Here is a 17,575-nt window from a genome sequence, read left to right as displayed (position 1 = left end):
CGGGTAAGTAGTCACTGGGGTGGGTCCCGGCAGGTGGCCTCTTCACCCTGCCAGAACCAAGTCGCGCATTCTCAAAGATGGGAACAGACTTGTCACTCAAAGCCGGCTAGGCGTGAAACAGCTGTGAGGAGCGCCCCTCATGACTCTTACCTGGCAGTTTTTTTTTAAACATACATAGAATGTGTCAACAGAAAATCATTCGGCCCATCTAGTCTGCCCAATATTCTGAATACTATAATTAGTCCCTGGCCTTATGCCTATCCTATACATGCTGCTTAAACCCTTAAGGACGACAGGTTCTCATTTTTGCACTTTTGTTTTTTCCTCAAATTCTAAAAATCCTAACCTTTTCAATTTTGCACCTACAGACTCATATGAGGGCTTGTTTTTTTGCGCCACCAATTGTACTTTGTAATGACATTAATCATGTCATCACAAAATCTATGTGAAACAAACAAAAAAAAATCCTTGTGGGACAAAATTGAAAAAAAAAATGCCATTTTGTAACTTTTGATTGTACACTGTGCATTTTCTCGTAAAAATGACACCTTATCTTGAAACCCAACATATACTTTTTTTTATTTTCATTTTTTAATTATTTTTATTATTATTATTTGTACGAAGATTAGCATGTTTAAAATTGTCCTCTTCTGACCCCTATAAAACTTTCATATACGGGGCTGTTTGAGGGATTATTTTTTGCGCCGTGATCTGAAGTTTTCATTGGTACAGTTTTGATGGGACTTTTTGATCACCTTTTATACATTTTTTAGGGTATACAAAGTGACCAAAAATAAAATTCCCCCAAATTTTTATTTTTATTTTTTACATGTACGCCATTGACCATGTGGTTTAATTAAGGTTACGGTATATTTTTATAGTTCGGACATTTACGCAGACTACGGTACCACATGTTTATTTTTGTTCAGGACGCTGCGATTTCCCCACGGCGGTCTCGAACAGTCTGCTGGGAGCTAGCCGGGATGTGTTTTCTCCTATTTTAGAAGCCACAATCAACTTTGATCACAGCGTCTAAAGAGTTAATACCAGACATCAGCCTGATGGGCAACATCCGGTATTAGCCACGGTTCCTGGATGCTGATAGCAACTGGGACCCACCGGGTATGAAGCGTGCCCAGCTTCACATAACGGGAGAGAGCAATGGATGTAAATATACGTCCATTATCGAAAAGGGGTTAAACTCCTTCACTGTATTTGCAGCGACCACTTCTGCAGGAAGACTATTCCATGCATCCACTACTCTCTTAGTAAAGTAATACTTTCTGTTATCACTTAAAAATTTAATTTATTCATATTAATTTAAAAAGCACTTTTCCACAGTGCTGTACAGAGATTATCACAATGTTTTTGGAGTGTGGGAGAAAACAAACCCCATACAGATGTGGCCCTGGTTGTATGGGCTTGAACCTAGGATTCCAGCACTGCAAGGTAACAGCGCCAACCACTCAGCCATTGTGCATAAACTAGAGTTTATTCTTACATGCATGCAGGAGTGTATTAAAGTAAATGGCTGCATGTCAGGATCGTGCTCCCCGATCTCACCCTCCTCATGCAGTTCGTGGATTGGGCACCATAAAACAGAAGAGTTTCCCTTTAACATGTGATCAGGCCAAGCAGTCTCACTAAAGCCCCTTCCATGTGTCCCATCACAGCAGATGTCCGAGGCAAAAGTCAACGGTGCTTAGAACCCGCAACCTGGAGAACACTGCACAGACTTGGCCCGTCCAAATGTTATATGGTCAACCATCCAGAAATGACCAGTGTGTAACAGGGCCTCATACAATTTAGACAGAAGTCTGCAGAAACCACTGACCTTGGCAGGTCTGGCAGACTGTCTAAAGTGTATGGCAGACAAAACAGATATCAGTGACAGAAGGGTCTGGTACAGGGTTTCCCAACCAGGGTGCCTACAGCTGTTACGGAACTGCAACACTCAGCATGCCGGGAGTTGTAGTTTCACAACAGCTGAAGGCACCCTGGTTGGGAAACCCTGGTCTGGTATAACGAATTTCACGTGGCTGCTCTTGAAGTGATGAGCTGCCTCCAGTGCTCTGACAGCAGCTTATCCCTCCGCTCTCCATAGACAGAATATAAATGTTCAACCAAGGCAAACAGTCCAAGTATGGGGGAGAACTATCAGACAAGCTATTAAGAGTGCATGGCCACATTATCCCTGCAGCAGCCACGGTGTCCTGTCACCAGCTGACCACAAGAGGTCTCTGAAGCCAGATCAGTTGTAACCAGCTTTTTGTAGAGCCACTGTTAGTATACAACTGGGTTCCCCCCCCACTTTAGAAGAATTGTGAGCTGAAATTTACCATCCCCAAACCACAGTTTTAGGTCTGGTCACAAAACTGTATACGAGGCAAAAATGGGCCGACTGGAGTTACTGACTCTGGTCGGCTCATTTTAGTGAATGAGATTCGGCACCTGTCCAGCAGGGATACAGGAGCGCTCCGTTCCAAAATTTCCCAGCCGTAGGGGCAAAATTTGATGTGAAAGCAGCCATAGTGCAGGGAATACTGGAAAAGAAAGGCTGTGTATTCAACATGACAATCCTGTTATCAGCTCTGGTACCAACATCACTGGGAAGCCATGTTAAATATATATATATTAGCATTTTTGCTGAACAGTACAATCCTCTAATCTCAAGCAGAAGGGGCGCAGAATCTGTGACCAACAGCAACTAATTCTGTGTGATAAAATATTTCTATGCTTTTTTTCTGGGAACTGGAAGAGCACTTTAGAAAAACAAGTTCCTGTAACAAGGCCATGATCACACTGCATTGTAAACTGGATTTGTTGTGATGGGACTGAAGTGTGAGAGTTGTCACCTGGTTTCAGGCTGCGATTCCCACACTAGTCTGTTCTTAGTAGAATGTAGGTGTCCTCCACCTCTCTGCCAAGTCTTCTTAAAGGGGTACTCCAGCCCTAAGACATCTTATCCCCTATCCAAAGGATAGAGGATAAGATGTCTGACTGCGGGGGTCCCGCCGCTGGGGACCCCAGCAATCTTGCATTCGGCACCCGCCTCTTTGAGCTGCACGCCGCACTGCCAGATCACAAACTGCCGGGTGCCGACCACAGGGCCAGAGTATAGTAACGTCACGACTCTGCCCCCATGTGACCTCACGGCAGGACCCCCGCGATCAGACATCTTCTCCCCTATCCTTTGGATAGTGGATAAGATGTATTAGGGCTGGAGTACCCCTTTAAGGGTACATTCACGTGCATATGTTGCTGCAGATTTTGCTACCCATTTACTTCAATGGGAAGTAAAATCAAATCTGCAGCAGAACATAGTCAAGTGTCAACGCACCCTAAATGAGAACTATCATGCAGGACATTTTATCCAATACCCATCCTCCTTTGGATACAGGATACATTGTCCTGAACAATAGTTCTCCTTTAAGCCACAACCAGAAGTGGATCCTAAACTGAAAGAGAAATCTGGCAGGATTCAAGAATCCTGACATTTCTTTAACCACTTAAAGGGGGTATGCCAGAGTTTGGGCAAATAACTGAAAGGGGTTGTCCAGTGAGATAACTTTCAGTGGACAACCCTAGTTTGGGAGTCCAGGGGGGGGGATGTCATTCAAAAAGTGGAACCCCGGCAGCAATTTCATGAACGTGACTACAGTTCTCTGAGAGGACCTGCGGCATTTCTATGGGAGCGCCGGAGATGTTCCAGTACAGCCCTTGGGAATCTCTACTCCCATAGAAATGAGCGGAGGATGTCCAGTCTGCAGCACATGTTCTTCTTAAAAAGCTGCACTCCTGTTCAGAAGATTGCAGGAGGTCCGAGCAGTCAGACTCCATACGATCAGCTACTTATCCACTATTCTGTAGATGGGAGATAAGTTGTTTTCCACTTGACAACTCTTTTAAACTAAGGCAGCGGGTCATTACACCCAGTGTTCCCTTTTATGTTACACTATCATTTCCATGGGTTCTACCTTAAGATGCTGCTGAAGCCTTGTCTACTTCAGACTACAGTTCCCATCATGCACTGCTGACATCTACTCCAGGCTGTTCACCTGTATTTCCCTGGCTGCTATAGGGTAAGCCTCCAGCCTCTTGTGCCCCTCATATTGTGCTCCCCTCACAGTAGATCCTCTCACATGGGTTCCATGCTATGCTATTTTAAAGACAAACCGTGCACTCTGCTATAACCTCTAGTGCTGTAACTGAGCACGTGCAACAAGAAAGCTGAAAGTACCTGCCAATGTAAAGAGAAAAAATAAATAAATAATTAAAAAAAATATATATATATATATATATATATATATATATATATATATATTCGATCTTTCAGAGAAATATCAAACGTTTTTAAATCAGCCAAGGTCTGAGTGTTCACTAGAACGAGTGGGGACAGAAGTGAGCGACGGCGCACTTCGCTCCTCATTCATTCTCTATGTGAACGAGATGGCCCCATAGGCTGGGATTACACATGTCCGACACACATGAACCCAGCCAAGACCTCAATGCAACTGATGCCACAATGTTAATGTGCATCAGTTGTGTAGCATCCATTGTTACTGAACACCAGACGGAGAAATGCAGCAAGATGAAGGAACTACAGTTCTGAACTTCAGAGTTCAAGTTCCCCCTTTAACTGGTTAACGACCAAGGACGTGCATCTTGTGGGTGTTAACAGGGTATGGCACGGGCTCCCGACTCAGGAGACTGCACCATACCGGCCAGCCCTGAGCTGATTCTTGTAGCTGAGGGCCAGCTTTACTGTATATGATGAAGTTGCCAGATATTTGCATGTTTGAAGATTGTAGCCGTCCTGCAGCTTGGACATCTTGTCGCACTGTCCACCTCATTACGTTAGTGTGTTCCGGAAATCCTTCAGTCCTCCTGTCTGGTGGGGTGCAGGAGACATGACGGACTCCGGCAGGTCAATAAAAAAGGCCAGACCCTCCACCTCAGCAGCCTGTGATCTGCCGGAGTCTATGGAGAATGAAAATGAATCCATGGCAGAAGTTATCACAGACCCTGAATTGAACGAGGAGCCTAGTGAAGCATCCGTCGGCCTCCGGACCCAACAGAAATGGGGAAAACATGAATAAGTGTCAGCTCCTGGGGTGCAGCCAAGAAGTGTCATATAGAAGACTACCCACCCTCTCTTTCCATGGCTTCCTTTGCATCGTTCTGTGGAGGTGGGAGAGAGCCCGAGGTGTGTGGCTCTCGGTTTCGGTCACTATGCAGTCAGCTCTGTGGGTGCGATCCTAATATCCCTATTCCCAACCCCTTACCAATGTCATGAACCCCTAGCTGTATGACAAACCATTAGTATAACCTCTTACAGAAATCCATGATCATAACATCCCAAACATAATTATAACCCGTAACAGTGGTCAGCAGTAGAAAAGTGCTGAAAGACTTGACCACAGGAGCTCAGTTCACATTCGGCTAATGTTCGTTTTTAACTTTACCGGGTCCGACATGCCAGCTTCTTCACAATGGCCATCCAAGTATGGAGGTCCAAAAGAAACACCTCACGCACACAAGGGTGGCAGGACCAATTAAGAGTTTGTATTGACATTTTCTCTATTTAATGCTGCTTTCCGTAGAAATGGACGATCGCGTATTTTTTTGCAACTTTTTGTAAAAGTCGCATATGATAAATAAGGGTGCACTGCATGACTAAATGTGAAAAAAAGTGCACTGCAAGTCAAAAACTTAAACATCTACTTTAAAAGTCGCACAAAAGTAGCTAATGAACAAGTACTGTGCCTTAACAGCGCCAAGGATAGACTGGAGAGAAAAAAAAAACTATATTCAATGAAAATTTTTTATACTGTATAAAAAAAAGTTCCATCAAAACAAAAATTTGAAAACTTCAGATCATGGCGCATAAAATGAGCTCTCATACCGCCCCGTATATGGAAAAATAAAAAAGTTATAGGGGTCAGAAGAGGACATTTTAAACATACAAATTTTCATGCATAGTTATAATTTTTTTTTTTTTTTTTTACAGAAATAAAACTAAATAAAATGATATATGTTGTTAGGTATAATTTTAAACTGTATGGTCCTACAGAATAAAAATAACTAACTGCGTAGAAACGGAAGCCCCCCAAAGTTACAAGATGCTGTTTTTTTCTTCAAATTTAGCCCCACAAATATTTTTCTGGTTTTGCCGTAGATTGTGGTAAAATTATTGGTGTCATTACAAAGTACAATTGGTGGCGCAAAAACAAGCCCTCATATGGGTCTGTAGGTGGAAAATGGAAAGTTATGATTTTTAGAAGGTGAGGAGGAAAAAACAAAAGTGCAAAAAAAAAAAACATGATCCTTAAGGGGTTAAGTTATCAATGTGTGAGAACATACTCCTTCCTATATGTATCACTAAGTAACTTCTATATTGCAGATTATGCCCCTGGCAGGTATACGGATTTACTGGTAGTGCTTTATACCCTTCCCCTGGCATGCCTTTTGGACTTAAACGGGGTACTCCTCTGCCCCAGAGTCCAGAATGTTTAGTTCAGAACGCTGGATGCGGGGGTCATGATGTCACGGCCATGCCCCTCGTGACGTCACACCCCCTCAATGCAAGTCTATGGGAGGGGGCGTGACGTCCATCATGCCCCCTCCCATAGACTTGCAATGAGGGGGCATGGTGTAACGTCAAGACCCCCGCAGCACGTACCCAGCATTTGGAACTAAATGTTCTGGACACTGGGGCAGTGGAGTACCCCTTTAAAGGAAAACTGTAGTGGTATACAACTAGTCATAGATCGTGGGGGGTCCGACCACTATCTGCCGTACGGGGCCCCCGGCAGTCCGCATGAAGGAAGCGTTTCGTCCCTGCATGACGCGGTGGCTGACACACCCCCTCCACGTATCTTTATGGGATATATGGGGGAGAGTGTTAGCCGTCACTTCATGCTGGGGATGGACACGCCCCCTTTCTGTGCACTGCCAGGGCCCCATACAGGAGACCGCAGGGGGCTCCAGCGGACGGCCCCCCGCAATCTATAATGTGGTGTCCCGGTACCATATCCTATCCGGTACCTGCGTGTGGGTACCCTTGGCCAGAGTCCCTAGGACGTCGGGGTCCCCATTGTCTAGTTCACCCCTGGTCACCTCTCATCTAGATAGTTACTGAGCTAATAGTTTATTTAGGATGCATGTTAATATGATATCAATGTCTATAAATAGTTAATTACCTGTATACAGAGTAGCAGGACCTGCGGGTCACGTGATCTGGAAAACTATGGTTTTTGCTTTAGGACCTTTGGAGGTCCCTGTGACGTATTCTACCCATCACGCCTTGTAACGGTGAGTGACAGTTACAGGGACCAATCCAAAACGGCCCTGCCCATTTAAAGGAGAGGCGGCCATTGCTCTTTGCTCCTGACGAGGAAGGATCTATACAGCCATCTCCCGCAGTGAGTTAGGCCCGAGCCTTGCGGCAACAGCTGATACACTCTCAATTTAGAATCTATCAATCCCTAGGCACTCTGCATGATCACCGGACCTTATCAATCCCCTAAATCCGGACGGATCTTCAAATATTACCCTAAATTCAGAGACTGTATCTAAAAGTCAAGGTCCGAAACAACTGTCAGTCATTGCACTATATAGAGACTGTATTCCTGAGACTGTTCTAGTGCATTGGATGCACCGCAAGCTGTTCAGTAAAGTTATCCAAGTTCAAGTACCTTGTGGACCTTCAGTCATTTTATACATGCACCTATCATTACTGGGAAGGGCGGCGATAGGCCAGAGAATTACCTCAGCATACTAGCCCTCAGCCTGGCGTCACGAACAATAGGGTTAAAGGGGTACTCCGGTGAAAACCTTTTTTCTTTTAAATCAACTGGTGGCAGAAAGCTAACAAATTTGTAAATTACTTCTATTAAAAAAATCTTAAACCTTCCTGTACTTATTAGCTGCTGAATACTACAGAGGAAATTATTTTCTTTTTGGAATGCTCTCTGATTACATCACGAGCACAGTGCTCTCTGCTGACGTTATTATAATAATAACGCTTTATTTATTTGAACCCAAGTCCCCAGCACTGCAAGGCAGCAGTGCTAACCACTAGAGATTAGCGAACTTACAGTAAATTCGATTCGTCACAAACTTCTCGGCTCGGCAGTTGATTACTTATCCTGCTAAAATTTGTTCAGCTTTCAGGTGCTTCCGTGGGCTGGAAAAGGTGGATACAGTCCTAGGAAAGAGTCTCCTAGGACTGTATCCACCTTTTCCAGCCCACAGGAGCACCTGAAAGCTGAACTAATTTACGCAGGATAAGTCATCAACTGCCGAGCCGAGAAGTTTGTGACGAATCGAATTTACTGTAAGTTCTTTTACAGCAATTTCAAGCTTATGTAGTTTTTTTTAACACGACAATGCCATTACAGAAACTAAAAAAAATTAAAAATACATTAATTTGTGTCGCCATATTACAGACTCCATAACTAAATTTTTTTGCCTTACTGCACTGCGTTAGGACTCCTTTTTTGTAACATTTCCTTTGGTTTTTTTTTAGAAGAAAATTAAAATAATCGCAAGCATGCTTTTTTGTTACTGTGTTTTATAACTATGCTCGGGTCGTTACAGACGTAGCGATACCAAATGTGTATTTTTTTATGTTTTAAGTATGAAAATATAGGAAAAATGTATTTTTATTTACCACATTTGGTAGAAAACACTGCACTAGTTCCTTAATGCAGTTTTTTTAGTCTGCGTACCCGGTCATGCTGCACAGCAGTGCCCGGTACACAGACAACCATGGAAAGTCTGGGGGCCTTCACAAGACCCCCGGCTGTCATGGAAACATAAGAGGTGCCAGGTATCACAGGGCCAATGCTGGTACATGTGAAGGGTTAAACTACTTTATCCGCTCCTGGTAGTCACAGCAGGAGACTGGCTATCAAAGTGCAGGCCGAGCCCCCGCAATCCTTGCTGTTCCAAAGATCTCAGGGGGGGGGGTCCTAGCTGTCGGACCATACGCTATCAGCTATATATCCCCTTATCCCAGTGTTTCCCAACCAAGGTGCCTCCAGCTGTTACAAAACTACAACTCTTAGCATGCCCAGACAGCCTTTGGCTGTCTGGGCATGCTGGGAGTTGTAGTTTTGTAACAGCTGGAGGCACCCTGCATGGGAAACACTGCCCTATGCTGTGGATAGGGGATAAGAAAACCCTGCAATACAGTTCCCGTATACATTTTGAATTTGAAAAACGTATGGAACCGTATTGATAGAGATGAGCGAACTTACAGTAAATTTGATTAGTCACGAACTTCTCGGCTCGGCAGTTGATGGCTTATCCTGTGTAAAATAGTTCAGCCTTCAGATACTCCGGTGGGCTGGAAAAGATGTATATAGTCCTAGGAAAGAGTCTCCTAGGACTGTATTCACCTTTTCCAGCCCACTGGAGCACCTGAAAGCTGAACTCATTTATGCAGGAAAAGGCATCAACTGCCGAGCCGAGAAGTTCGTGACGAATCGAATTTACTGTAAGTTCGCTCATCTCTACGTATTTAAAAGCGTATGCCAAATGTTTTGCATCCTGTACGGTATTGTCAGTTTTTTTCCCGTACCCAAAACCGAAGCCTACCACGATTTTTGGTCCAGCTGAAAACCCATATTGAAACGTGTACTTTTTTTTTTTTTTTTTACATGGGAGTCAATGGGACCCGTACAGAACCGTATGTGCGTACAGTTCCATCCGGTTTTCCCCATATGGTTTTTGACTCTGCACAGGTTTTTTTCTTGGAATTTCAATCAAAATAGTGAAGCTTTATTCATAACGGAATGAACAGTAAAAAACTTATACGTTTATTTTCTTAAAGACGGATGCAACCGGACATCATTTTTCAAACCGTATACGGATTAAAATTTGTAAACACGTTTTGATACAGTTTAGTCCGGTTTGGAGGAATCCGTTTTTTTTTTTTTAAATCAAAAACATGATACGGGAAATGTATTGCAAAAACGTGGTGTGAACCCAGCCGCATTCACACCTCGTTTTCACTGTACGGGTGCTGGAGGAGGGGAAAACCTGGAGCTCCTGTAACCCAGCCGGACCAGCGCTGAAATCCATTTACTTTAATGAGCCGACCGGAGTCAAACGGTGACTCCGGTCAGCTCATTTTTTGACCCGTATCCAGTTTCCTGACCGGACCTAAAACAGTAGTATGCTGGAAGTTGTAGTTTAGAAACCCAGGTCTAGAATACTACAGTTTTAGGTCCGTTCAGGAAACCGGATTTGGGTAAAAAATGAGCCGACCGGAGTCACCGTTTGACTCCGGTCAGCTCATTAAAGTAAATGGATTTCAACGCTGGTCCGGCTGGGGTACGGGAGCGCCCGGTTTTCCCCTCCCCCAGCCGGATCCGGCACCCGTACATTGAAAACGAGGTGTGATTGCGGTCTTGCCTTGTTTTTATTTTTAAAGTCTAACTTTGCCGCAGCTGATTTTCGTCTGATTATTCATTTAGAGCGTTTTAGAACCATACCCATGTTGTGGACTATTTTACAAGAGATTTTTGCAGCGGGTAGGGATTTATCATGTGCGACTTTTTGGAAAAAGCCGCCAATTTGACGCACATGACCTGTTTTACAGACTAACTAAGACTAACTCCCAGCAGCCCTACAAACATCAATCACTGTGACACCCGCATTCTTAACCTGCAGAGAGAGTAAACCAAAAATTATATACAGTGACCCCCCCGACCTACGATGGCCCCGACATACGATCATTTCAGCATACGATGGTCTCTGAGGACATCGCATGTTGAAGGCAGCATCAACATATGATGCTTTTGTATGTCGGGGCCATCGCATAAACGGCTATCCGGCAGCGCTGACTGCTTCAGCTGCCACTGGATAGCCGTTTACGTGCCCCGTGTAATCCGGTGATGATCACTTACCTGTCCCCGGCGCTCCAGACCATCCTCTTCAGGATCCCCTGCATCGTCGGGGCTCTCCATCCTCATCACGTCGCCGAGCACGCCGTCATCCAATAGGAGTGACGCGTGCAGAGACGTGATGACGGCGATGAAGAGCGACGATCCCAGGCAGCGGTGACGGTCCGGAGCGGCGGGGACAGGTGAGTATAAGTTCCTATTCTTTTCATTGCACGGATCCCTCAACATACAATGGTTTCAACTAACGATGGTTCATTTGGAACGAGTTACCATTGTATGTTGAGGGACCACTGTATTCTCCTCATGGTGTGTAATAGTAGAGGCGTTTCATCCCCTGCAACTCAGGCTTTATACTGATTTTTTTTACAGTTGTCACCTTGCGTCCTCAGACCCACAGTCAGGCTGAGATATAGACGCAAGAACACCGCTGTAATATCCCTGTGTGAATCCAGGCGTAAATATATGAGAGGGGGCACACCACATCAGCGTATAAAGAACAGTGATACGCACAATAGCTGTTACTCACTGACCAGCCTCCCCCCTCCCTGACCCATTTCCCATTCATGTGAATGGACCAGCTTGTGAAGGAATATGGAAAGTTTTGCAGCCAATACGTGGCCACCCATTAGGGCAGCACTTTCCAGCCTGTAGTAAAAATTACAACTCCCATCTGAAGGCTGTCAGGACATGCTGGGAGTTGTAGTTTTGAAACTACTGAGCCAACTGTATCAGGCATGAAAATCATGGCACCAGACCAGATGACCTGCAGCTGTTGGTAAACTACAACTCCCAGCATGCCCCGACAGCCGAAGGCTGTCGGGGCATGCTGGGAGTTGTAGTTTTGGGAAGCACTGCTCCAGGGGGCGGCCATGTTGGTTGTCATTAACAAGGAACTACAAGTCCCAGCATGCTCCCTAGGTGATTCCACCCCCCTTGTACTCACGGGTGATCCTCGGTCCGTCCAGCCCCAGCTCCACCTTCTTGCCCCCCGGGGTGACGGGCAGCACGGGCTGCGGATACCCGGCCAGGCTGTTGCCATGGATGCCCAGCGGCTCTTCATGCAGGAACTGGCACTCGTCCCCGTAGAAGCACGTCTTATCCTTGGCGTAGTACCGGCAGAACTTCAGCTTCACCCCGGGCCCCCCCATAGGAGGCAGCTGAGGGGCCCCGGGGGGCGCTACCACCGCGGAGGGGGTCGGGGGCAGTCCACTGTTCATGGCCGCGGTACAGCTGTTCGTGTCTCGGCGTCGGGCGCCACCATGTGGGGGGAGGTTCGGGTTACACTCTGGTCGGCAGTGACCGGTACTCGGGCCGTGTGTGGGGGATACCGAGGCCTCCCCGCCCCCCCTGCCTCTTGTTTTTCTCGCTCCGCTGTTTTCCTATTTTCCTCTTCCTGAGCTGTGGCCGTTCTGCGCCTGCGCGACGCGCGGGGGATGCTGGGAGCCGCGGCCTCCTGGATCCTAGAGCCGCCTGCCCGGTGTGCGCGTCATTTATGAGCCGGAGCGGCCCCGGGATTCTCTCTTCCCCCCCCTCGGAACAACGTGCTATATGGCGGATGGTTACACAGGCCCCCCGGCATCCTAAAGGGGAACGCTGCTTTAACCCTTTAATAATCCAGACAATTAAAAAAAAAATTGCGTTTTATTTTATTTTTTTCCTCCTTAGGCCATGTTCACACTGCGTTTCTGTTTAACCTGTCAAAACCTGTCCAGAGGAAAAGTTACTGAGTTGCCCATAGCAACCAATCAGATCACTTCTTTCATTTTTGTAAAAAGGTCTGTTAAAATGAAAGAAGCAATCTGATTGGTTGCTATGGGCAACTCAGCAACTTTTCCTCTGGACAGGTTTTGATAAATCTCCCCCGCAGAGTTTTTCCTAATAAGGGTGCCTCCAGCTGTTGCAAAACTACAACTCCCAGCATGCCCGGACAGCCAAAGGCTGTCCGGGCATGCTGGGATTTGTAGTTTGGCAACCGTGGGGCACAATGGTTTGGAAACACCGGTTTAACCACTTAAGGACTCTTTCTTTTTTCCTCCATACTTTTTTAAAATCATAACCCTTTCAATTTTCCACCTTAAAGGGGTACTCCGCTCCCCAGCGTCCGGAAGTTTATTGTTCCGTATGCTGTGTGCGGGCTTCGTGCCCCTCGTGCCCCCTTCCCATAGACTTTCGCTGAGGGGGCGGGCGCGTGACGTCACGAGGGGCAGCCCTGAACGCGGAAGCCCGCGCACAGCGTCCGGAACAAACTTCCGGACGCTGGGGAGCGGAGTACCCCTTTAAAATCCATATGATGGCTTATTTTTTGTGCCACCAATTCTACTTCACAGTGACATCAGTCATTTTACCCCAAAATCCACGGTGAAACGGAAAAAAAAATCATTGTGCGACAAAATTGAAGACAAAACGCCATTTTGTAACTTTTGGGGGCTTCCGTTTCTATGCAGTTAACTTTTTGGTAAAAATGACACCTTCTCTTTATTCTGTAGATCCGTACAGTAAAATTGATACCCTAATTAGGGTGCATTCACACCACGTTTTTACTATACAGTTCCCGTATACGGTTTCAAGTTAAAAACCGTACGGAACCGTATAGAATATATATGTATTGACTTAACATTGTAAACCGTATGTCAAACGCATCATCCGGTTTAGTCCGTTTTGCGTCTTATACCATTTTGCCCGTTTTTTTACCTGTACCCAAAACCGTAGTCTACCACGTTTTTTGGTCAGGGTGAAAAACAGCGTACGGTCCCATCCGGTTTTCACTATATGGTTTTTGACTTTGTACAGTTTTTTTTCTTGGAATTTCAATCAAACAAGTGAAACTTATTCAAAATGGAGTGAAAAGTTAAAAACGGATGCAACCGTAAATCATTTTTCAAACCGTATACGGGGGGAAATTTGAACACACGTTTTGATACAGTTTAGTCCGGTTTTGAGGAATCCGTTTTTCATCAAAAACCTGATACAGGAACTGTATTGTAAAAACGTGGTGTGAATGCAGCCTTATTTAGGTTTGATTTTGTCGGACTTCTGGAAAAAATCATAACTACATGCAGGAAAATTTATACCTTTAAAAATGTCATCTTCTGACCCCTATAACTTTATTATTTTCCACATACAGGGCGGTATGAGGGCTCATTTTTTGCGCCGTGATCTGAAGTTTTTATTGGTACCATTTTTGTTTTGATTGGGCTTTTTGATCGCAACTGATTTTATTCAATCAAAATTGATTTTATTCATTTTTTTTATGGTATAAAAAGTGAACAAAAATACGCTATTTTGAACTTTTGAATTTTTTTTACTTGTACGCCATTGACCGTGCGGGTTAATTAACAATATATTTTTATAGTTTGGACATTTACGGATGCGTCGATACCACATATGTTTATATATATATTTTTTTTACATAGTTTTTTTTATGGGAAAAGGGGGTGATTCTAACCTTTATTAGGGAAGTGGTTAAATCACATTTATTAACACTATATTTTACACTTTTTTTTTTGCAATGTTATAGCTCCCATAGGCGGCTATAACATTGCACACACTGATTTCCTACACTGATCACTGCCAGGCAATAGCAGAACATTGATCAGTATTATCGCCGCTCGACTGCTCCTGCCTGTATCTCAGGCACGGAGCAGTCATTCGGCGATCGGACAGCGAGGAGGCAGGTAGGCGATTTCACCACGGCGGTCCCGAACAGCACCACTGAGCTAACTGGCAATGTTTACGTTCACTTTAGACGTGGTGATCAACTTTGATCGCTGCGTCTGAAGGGTCAATACTGTGCATCACAGCGATCAGTGATGTCCGGTATTAGCCGCGGGTCCCGGCTGTTGATGGACTCCAGGACCGACGCGATATGACTATATGCATACTTCCTGTAGCAGGAAGAGGTTAAAGACATTTTGAGAAAAAAAATAAATTTCATGTTTTCCTCCTTGCCTTTTGTTTTACAGTAAAACAGAATTATTTCTGGGGCAAGTTTGAAAGAAAAAAAAAGCCGTTTTGCTAATTTTTTGGGGCTGCCGTTTCTACACAGTGCACTTTTCATTAAAAAATGACACCTTGCCTTTATTCTGTAGGTCCATACGATTACAACTATACCCAATTCATATGTGAATACCGTATTTATCGGGGTATACCACGCACCGGCCTATAACACGCACCCTCATTTTACCAAGGATATTTGGGTAAAAAAAGTTTTTTACCCAAATATCCATGGTAAAATGAGGGTGCGTGTGTGCGCGTGTATACCCCGATATACCCCCAGGAAAGGCAGGGGGAGAGAGGCGAGGCCCGCTTCTCTCCCCCTGCCTTTCCTGGGGTCTAGAGTGCTGCTGTCGGCCCTTCTCACCCCCTGGTTATCGGCGCCGCTGCCCGTTCTGTCCCCCTGACTATCGGTGCCGGCGCCGATAGCCAGGGGGAGAGAAGCGGCGCCGACAGCCAGGGGGAGAGAAGGGGCAGCGGCACCCATTGCCGGCGCCGCTGCCCCGTTGCCTCCCCCCATCCCCGGTGGCATAATTACCTGAGTCGGGTCCGCGCTGCTGCAGGCCTCCGTCGTGCGTCCCCAGCGTCGTTGCTATGCACTAAAAAGTGCGTGTTATACGCCGATAAATACGGTACTTAAAAAATTAAATTTACAGACTTTTGTACAAAAATTAGTATGCTTAAAACAACAAACGCCCGATTTGACAGTTTGCATCCTTGGCCTTACGCTGGGTTCACACTGCGGTTATGTTTCATTTATACATTTTATACACTTGATAGGGAAAAAAAACTATAGGTAAGCAGCTGCTAAAAATGAATGCTGCTGTATGCCATACAGCAGAATCCGTTTCCCATAGACTTACGTTGTTAACCCCTTCCTGGCACGTAAGGGAGTATGGCATGGGCTTGGGAGCCAGGCTCCCTTGCCATATCAGGCAGGTGTTGGCGGCTGTCTGCGGCCGACACCTGCCGGTAATGACTCACATCGGAGATCACTCCAATGTATGTTGTTAAAGGAGTACTCCGGTGAAAAATAACATCCCCTATCAACAGGATAACTGGGGAACTGTGCGATCACCTGGACGGGACCCCGGTGCTCTCAGTTAGAAGCGCGTATTGTCTACCAGTAGACTGCATGCACTCCATTCATTTCTATGGGATTTGCCGATGTTGCCCGAGAGCTGTACTCCTCACTAAGCGCCGGGTCTTGTCCCAGTGATGGTGGGGGGGGGGGGGGGGCAGATGACGGACCCCCCGTGATCAGCTACTTATCCCCTATGCTGTGGATAGAGGATAAGTTATTTTTTGCCAGAGATCTCCTTTAAACTGTTTGTTTGCCACTATCATGGCATTTTTTTGGAGAAATTGGTTGTCCAGTGGCCCCCATAAGCTTCCGCTATCTAGTATGCATTCAATATAGGAAATTGAATAATTGCTTATAATAGGCTAAAAGTGTTTAAAAAAAAGTGTGAAAGGGGTACTCCCAGTCTTAATCTTTCCAGTACTTTTTAGGGTCTGTATACTACAGAGGAAATGGATTTCTTTTTGGAACACAGTGCTCTCTGCTGACATCATGACCACAGTGCTCTCTGCTGACATCTGCTGTCCATTTTAGGAACTGTCCAGAGCAGCATATGTTTGCTATGGGGATTTTCTCCTACTCTGGACAGTTCTTAAAATGGACAGAGATGTCAGCAGAGAGCACTGTGGTCATGATCTCAGCAGAGAGCTCTGTGTTCCAAAAAGAAAACCATTTCCTCTGTAGTATTTAGCAGCTAATAAGTACTGGAAGGATTAAGATTTTTTAATAGAAGTAATTTACAAATCTGTTTAACTTTCTGGCACCAGTTGATGTAAAAAAAAAAAAAAGTTTTCCACCGGAGTACCCCTTTAATGGAATGGGTGGATTAGAGTACCAAGACAGGTTATCAAGCTTGGGGTTATTTAGTTTGGAGAAAAGACGTCTTAGGGGTGAATTGCAATGTAGAAATATATGAATGGACAGTACAGAGATCTTTCTAGCAAAGAAGGTTTCACTATCATCACAGACGGGGATTCTCTACTGCAAGAGCAGTGAGGCTATGGAACTCTCTGCCACATGATGCTGTGATTATGGAAACTAGATTCATGGGGATAGAACGTTGATCTAGGGATTTGAACATGATGGACTTTTGCCTTTTTTTAAACCTTGCAAACTATATAGCTTTTGTTGCTCAGTCCCATTTGAAGGGGTACTCCGCTGCCCCAATGTTCGGAAAATGTTGTTCCGAATGCTTAGAGCGGGCAGCAGGATCGTGATGTCACGGCCACGCCCCCTCAATGCAAGTCTATGGGAGGGGGTGTGACGGCCACCACGCCCTCCCCTATAGGGGGCATCGTGTGACATCATAAGGGGGCGTGGTAGTGACCTCACAACCCCGCCACCCGCACCCAGCATTTTAAATGAATGCGGGGTGCTGCACAGAGATCGTGGGGGTCCCAGCGGCGTGACCCCTACAATCAGACATCTTATCCTCTATCCTTTGGGTATGGCCTTGTTTCCAAACCAGGGTCCCTCCAGCTGTTGCAAAACTACAACTCCCAACATGCCCGGACAGCCAAAGGCTGTCCTGGCATGCTGGGAGTTATAATTTTGCAACAGCTGGAGGCACCCTGGTTGGGAAACATTG

At 45.5% G+C, this 17,575-nt stretch overlaps 2 protein-coding genes across 3 annotated transcripts in view; one reads left to right on the top strand and one right to left on the bottom strand.

The window, feature by feature from the left end:
• The window catches only part of PAN3 (poly(A) specific ribonuclease subunit PAN3), a 55,935-nt gene extending 43,571 nt beyond the window's left edge, over positions 1–12,364 (bottom strand). Inside the window, exon 1 of one of the 2 annotated variants that reach the window (XM_056561828.1) lies at positions 11,857–12,364. In XM_056561828.1, coding sequence (XP_056417803.1) covers positions 11,857–12,130 — 274 coding nt within the window. In that variant the 5' untranslated portion in view covers positions 12,131–12,364. The remainder of the gene's footprint in view (positions 1–11,856) is intronic. The other variant, XM_056561827.1, reaches the window with a different exon arrangement.
• An 865-nt stretch (positions 12,365–13,229) lies between these two features.
• Positions 13,230–17,575, top strand: part of FLT3 (fms related receptor tyrosine kinase 3) — a 142,254-nt gene continuing 137,908 nt past the window's right edge. Inside the window, exon 1 of the mRNA XM_056561826.1 lies at positions 13,230–13,368. The gene's annotated coding sequence lies outside the window, so the exon portion shown is untranslated. The remainder of the gene's footprint in view (positions 13,369–17,575) is intronic.

Source organism: Hyla sarda, chromosome 2 (genome assembly GCF_029499605.1).
Source record: "Hyla sarda isolate aHylSar1 chromosome 2, aHylSar1.hap1, whole genome shotgun sequence".
NCBI lineage: Eukaryota > Metazoa > Chordata > Amphibia > Anura > Hylidae > Hyla > Hyla sarda.
This window is presented reverse-complemented; position numbering and strand designations above follow the sequence as displayed.